The sequence below is a fragment of the Triticum aestivum genome, chromosome 5A (genome assembly GCF_018294505.1).
Source record: "Triticum aestivum cultivar Chinese Spring chromosome 5A, IWGSC CS RefSeq v2.1, whole genome shotgun sequence".
NCBI classification, from domain to species: domain Eukaryota; kingdom Viridiplantae; phylum Streptophyta; class Magnoliopsida; order Poales; family Poaceae; genus Triticum; species Triticum aestivum.
Window position 1 is genome coordinate 221,080,698 of NC_057806.1, and position 6,194 is coordinate 221,086,891.

Consider the following 6,194-nt stretch of genomic DNA (forward strand, 5'->3'; position numbering starts at 1 on the left):
TGATTGTTCTGATTCCTGCGGAAATGTAAACCGGCGCACACCCATGCACAATACAACTCCCATGTGAAAAACAAAAAAGAAAAAAAACTGTAAAAAGGACCGGTTAAGAAGCCGAAAATGCGTACGGGAAATAAAAAATCCAAAGAAAACGCCCAAAACATGACACGTGACGGCGACTGAGAGCGTATCAAATGGGGCGCTCTCAGCCCACCCAAGTGATCTTTGCCAGGCTCGGAGCGCTCGTCAACTAGTTGCGCCAACAAACCCACATCGATACGTGCTGGAAAAAGGTAAAGGAACAAAAAAAGAGGGCCCATTGGGTTCCAGCCCAGCCCAAATTTAGTACGGTTGGATGCACGCACCCAGCCCACCAAGCCCGGCATTCCCGTCGGACCCAAGCCGAACCCTCGCATTCCGCAGTGATATATAAATAGCAGCACTAGGGTTACCCGCTTCGCCTTCTGCACACAGCCTGCGCCGCCGCCGCCGCCGCCGTCCGCTCTACCCCAGGTGAGCAAGCGCTACAATCCCTCCTGCCTCTTCCACGATCTGCAGCTGCCGAACCCATTACTTCCGCGTAGTTCCTTCGCGGAGGTCATATTCCCCGGCTGTTGTGTCGTTCAGCGTTGATCGACCTGGACTCGGGCGCGTTTGGTCTTTGCAGTTTGCGGCTCTAATTGTTGCAGATCTAATTGTTTTGGCTGTTTCTGGCATTGCAGGTAAGGAAGGGAGGAGCGGCGATGTCGCACCGCAAGTTCGAGCACCCGAGGCACGGTTCCCTCGGCTTCCTCCCCAGGAAGCGCTGCTCTCGCCACCGCGGAAAGGGTATGCACACCGAGTAACACTTGCATTAGGGCACCTATTCCATGGCAGCCCGTTTCTTTCCATGCTGATGTTATTGAGTGTGGTTTTCACACATAGCCTATGGTCTATCTCATCGTGCTTGTAAGGTTGTTTGATTCGGATGTACTATATGTTTTGTTGATACACTATATTGGGTCCTGTAAATAGTAGCAAATGGTGCTTCACACCTTTCTAGAATTTAGTTGCCAACTTCAGTAGTGTCAAATAGTTTTCATTCCCTGGAACTGTCTTAAAAATCCCTTGCACATCTATTCTTCCTTCAAATAAGGCAATTCTATTAAAATTGCTGTTACCCTGTAACTATTTGTTTCCTTCGTTTTACAGTTCAGCGAATACTTATCTGTAGTCTGTCTTACTAGTCTGTTTTCTCTTATGCAGTGAAGGCCTTCCCCAAGGATGACCAACAGAAGCCTTGCCACCTCACTGCCTTCCTGGGCTACAAGGCTGGAATGACCCACATTGTTCGTGAGGTCGAGAAGCCTGGATCTAGTATGTCTAACCCTTCCATTATTCTAATCACGTTCGTTTCATTACTGAAAATAATGAACAGGAACAATTCTTGTTTTGTAAATAATACAGTAACATGACCTTCAAGTAGCACTGTAAATAGGGCCCTGCATGTTATATTTGCTTGATTGTTTGCTCTTGTTGATTCTTAAGATTGCTTATGGTTGTTGTTACATCTTGCAGAGCTCCACAAGAAGGAAACCTGTGAGGCTGTTACCATCATTGAGACCCCTCCTCTGGTCATTGTTGGTCTTGTGGCCTATGTGAAGACCCCTTGTGGCCTTCGCACTCTCAACTCTGTCTGGGCTCAGCACCTTAGCGAAGATGTGAGGAGAAGGTTCTACAAGAACTGGTGCAAGAGCAAGAAGAAGGCGTTCACAAAGTATGCCCTCAAGTATGACTGTGATGCGGGCAAGAAGGAAATCCAGTTGCAGCTTGAGAAAATGAAGAAGTATGCCACTATTGTCCGTGTTATTGCCCATACTCAGGTGTGATGGCCATTTCCCTGTTCATCTTGGTCAGTATTCTGTTTATTGTAAAATATTTAACTCACCATTGCTATGCCATTTTTCTGAATATCAGATTAGGAAGATGAAAGGCTTGAAACAGAAGAAGGCTCACCTCATGGAGATCCAGATTAATGGTGGCACCATCGCAGACAAGGTTGACTATGGCTACAAGTTCTTTGAGAAGGAAGTCCCAGTTGAAGCGGTCTTCCAGAAAGATGAAATGGTTGACATCATTGGTGTCACCAAGGGTAAGGGGTACGAAGGTGTCGTCACTCGCTGGGGTGTGACCCGCCTTCCCCGCAAGACCCACAGGGGTCTCCGAAAGGTTGCCTGTATCGGTGCCTGGCATCCTGCTAGGGTTTCCTACACTGTTGCTCGTGCTGGTCAGAATGGTTACCACCACCGCACAGAGATGAACAAAAAGATTTACAAGATGGGCAAGTCTGGACAGGAGTCTCACGAGGCCTGCACTGAGTTTGACAGGTATCTTTGAGTGAATCTGACTACGTGCATGCTATCATCTGTTGTGCTCTTGAACATTTTCCATGAAACTGACGGCCATGGTGGTGCTTGCAGGACTGAGAAGGACATCACCCCGATGGGTGGCTTCCCTCACTATGGTGTGGTGAAGGGTGACTACCTCATGATCAAGGGCTGCTGTGTGGGCCCCAAGAAGAGAGTGGTGACCCTCCGCCAGTCCCTGTTGAAGCAGACATCGCGGTTGGCCCTTGAGGAGATCAAGCTCAAGTTCATTGACACCTCATCCAAGTTCGGGCATGGCCGGTTCCAGACCACTGACGAGAAGCAGAAGTTCTACGGCAGGCTCAAGGCTTAGGCTGCGACAGATCTTATCCCATAGTGTTACCAGCTTTTTTTCTTGCTTTGTGGCAGATTGTTTGGGTATCGGTTTATGCATTGCAATTGCAACTCTGAGCTGCTGCGAATGTTCGAACTGATGAGGTTTATGCATTTTGAACTTTATAGTAATGCTATTTGCATGCCTTCAAATTTGGAAGCTAATGTTTCAGCTGCTGTAGCCTCTAAGTGGACAATCGTGTTGCGTGTTTGTAGTCACGATCTGGTATCAATCCTATTCATGATCAGGGTCATGGCGCATAGAATGAAGGAAAATTTGGTTCAGAAAAAATTGTGCTTGTTCTCTGGCGAGGTCTGAACGAGGGCGTCTGAGAGCAATCTTCAAATTTCAGCCTCATGTTCATGCGTTCATTAATTTGTTCATTGATGTAAGCGGAAGGGAAGGAATTGTTCTTTATCAAAGGAAGCGGAAGGGAAGGAATTGTTCATCGAAGGAAGCGGAGGGAACGAAAGGCTTAGAGCATCTCTAGGAGCAGACGCTGTAAAAGAGCCGCCCATTTTTTGGGCCAGACTAGACCGTATACTTGCCCTGACCCGTAAGTTTATAATGGTCAGGAAAACACCCCTTGTGCAGTATATCTACGGGTCCGTGGCTGTTGGGTGAAACAATATCCCCGCCGCCGCAATCCCTCTTCCCCCCTCCAATTTCTCATTGTCGGCAATCCAAATATGTCGCCTCACTCTGCTATTGCCAACGCATCCACCACCATGTGGCGCGGGATGTGGAGCTCCGGCCGTGGCGCCGGTGGAGGCGAGGACCCCGAGCGGAAGTGTTGGGTCGCTGCCGACGCGGTGAGGAACCGGTCCGCCCGGCGGTACACGAACCAGGGCCTTGAGCCATCACCGCCCCTCCTCCGTCGCGAGACAGAGTGGTAGGCTCAACTCTCCGGCGTCGGTCAAGAGGAAGGCGGAGGAGCTCCCGCCGCTCCACGCAGAGGGAGGCGGAGGAGCTCCCGCCGCTCAGCGCGGTGAAGAGGGAGCCCGAGGCGGAGGAGCCGCATGCCAATATCGTCGGGCCGCCGGGACGAGGAGATCAACCAACTTCTGTACGAGCAGGGCCTCGCCAAGGTGCGGGAGTTCGACGAGAAGATGGAGGCGTGGCGCCGCGAAGCCGACGCGCAAGACTCCATGTACATCGACCTCATCTCCGACAATGATGACGAGTGATCGTCGCCACGCGAGCCCTCCGGGTGCGGCCGCCATGCTGCGGCGTGGCGGCCGCACCCGGAGGGCTCCGGTGAGCCCAATTTTGGGCATTAGGGTTAGGGGTAGGCGGCCTCCTCCGATCTAGTCTATGTAAAAATCAACTATGCATTGATCATCAAGTATCTATGGATGCACCTAGTTCTAATGTTTGTGTTCTTCTCTCTCGCGAAGTTTTATTTTCAATTTTTAAAAGTCCATTTGAGATTTCTGTTATGCCGCAGCTATTTTCGGCTCTTATCCGAGCGAAACTGCGAACTATAACCCCTTATAAGGGCTAGCCTTATAAGGGCTCTGCTAGAGATGCTTTTAAAAGATGTAAATGAAGAGCGTTCCGTAAACAAATCAGTGTCTTGTTCGAGTCAAGAATACCAATTCCATTTGTTGAACCATGGCCGATGAAATTAAGCTCCCTATCATAGCCGATGAAACTAAGCTCCTTATTCATATATTTGTGCCTTGTCGCGAAGGCTTTCATGGCTAGATTTATTAATTTCAAATAACATTTACATCATCCAGTAAATAACGAAAGATAAAACTAGGGTTCAATCACATCTAGGTAAGGGCATCTTCAATGCCGACCTGCAAATTTTTCCATGCATCCGTCCGCATGGTTCTTACAAACAGGGCATGCACCACGTCCTCCGCGTGGTGCTTACAAATAGGGCATTGCGTTGATGTGGAGATACGACGATTAGCCAGAACATCGAAGAATGGTAGGATCTATGGATGAAGATTTTCACTTTACTTGGTACTTTCAGTCTCCATAGTTTCTTCCATATAGAACGAGGTGACAAACCGCTTGAGATAGAAGAACTAGGACTCAGACTGGCATAGGAATCTTCCCATTGTTTACAGTAGGCCGAACAAACACCAAAAACTCTAGATTATTTTGATTGCCATGCAACATGATCCACCGTGTCCTACTGATGTATGGGAATTTGCAGAATAAGTATATATATATATAGATAGATAGATAGTGTTACTATTCATCACCCGGGGTGCAGAATAAGTTATTCTTCACCCAAGATAATTTTACGATCATTTCATAATTAAATATGTTTCGAATTCAAATAGTTACATTCTTATTGATTCACTACGTAAAATTTGACATAAGAAAATAAAAATATAGGTCATAAGACAAGAAAATTTGCAGTTTATGTGTATTTTAGACTATATTTTTACGTTTGTAATTTTATATAATATAAAATATTTTTTACGGCGATTATATATTTTCCTACGGTCCCTTTTTGCGTTGAAAATAAGACAAAACTTACGGAACGTAAGATTACGGTGCATTGATGGTAAAATAGAGGGGGGTGAAGAATAACTATTCCTCACCCAGGGTGACGAATAGCGCGACCCGATATATATATAGAGGATGGATTTGCTACCAATGATTACTAGGGTCACTGCTATCGGAACCATTCATTTACTTCGAGATTTGAACCTTTCTCAGGATAAGGTTTCCTATTCTTGGTTTACTGAAAATCATCAGACCAAAAGTGGAGCTTGGTTGAGGACTTTTACTGACGCCTGGACCGAAATAGCAACCTACATGGCTTTTTTTAATCAATGTTGAGGAAAGCCAGACACATGAGGCCGCGTGTTGGGACATGCCATAACCCCATTTTGGCAATCCTCTCTGCTGTCTTCAGGCTTTCCATTTATATAAAAAGTTCTATGAAATGTCAACGCTAGTGTGGTTGTCCTCTAGCTAGTGTCTCATGTGTTGTACTTGTACGTTTTGTATTTGACAACTAAAACACTAGTGCTGCTTGTCCATCTAAAGTATTTTATGCCAATTCTTTAAACATATATTTCTAGTGATCTTAACAACATCAAGTGTAAGCGTCTAGATTAAATCATAATCCTTCTACCTCTAGAGCAACACACACACACATACAATTGTGCAAGGTTCGGCAATGAAAAATAAAGGTTCCCGTGTCATTATATTAGCAAGAGATAGATAGATTGTGAAGGATGGGATAAAAAGTGCCCGGTCAAATAAAAGGAGTGCACACATACGATTGTGCAAGGTTTCGGTAATGAAAAATAAAGTTTCCCGTGTCAATCTACTGAGAGGAGGAGATAGATAGATAGATAGATAGATAGAGAGGAATGTGATAAAAGGTGCATGGTCAAATAAAAAGAGTGTACACATACAATTGTGCAAGGTTTGGAAATTGAAAATTAAAGGTTCCAGTGCAATGTTTGGGTAATCCTAATCCGTCT

General features: G+C 46.1%; 1 protein-coding gene across 1 annotated transcript; it reads left to right on the forward strand.

Annotated features, from left to right (window-relative positions):
- Window positions 1–384: 384 nt before the first annotated feature.
- Window positions 385–2,895, forward strand: LOC123102827 (60S ribosomal protein L3). Its single transcript, XM_044524263.1, has 6 exons — window positions 385–510; window positions 720–825; window positions 1,243–1,353; window positions 1,555–1,859; window positions 1,954–2,363; window positions 2,457–2,895. Exons 2-6 carry the CDS (start codon window positions 741–743, stop codon window positions 2,713–2,715), a joined length of 1,170 nt encoding a protein of 389 aa, XP_044380198.1. The 5' UTR covers window positions 385–510; window positions 720–740; the 3' UTR covers window positions 2,716–2,895.
- Window positions 2,896–6,194: the final 3,299 nt, after the last annotated feature.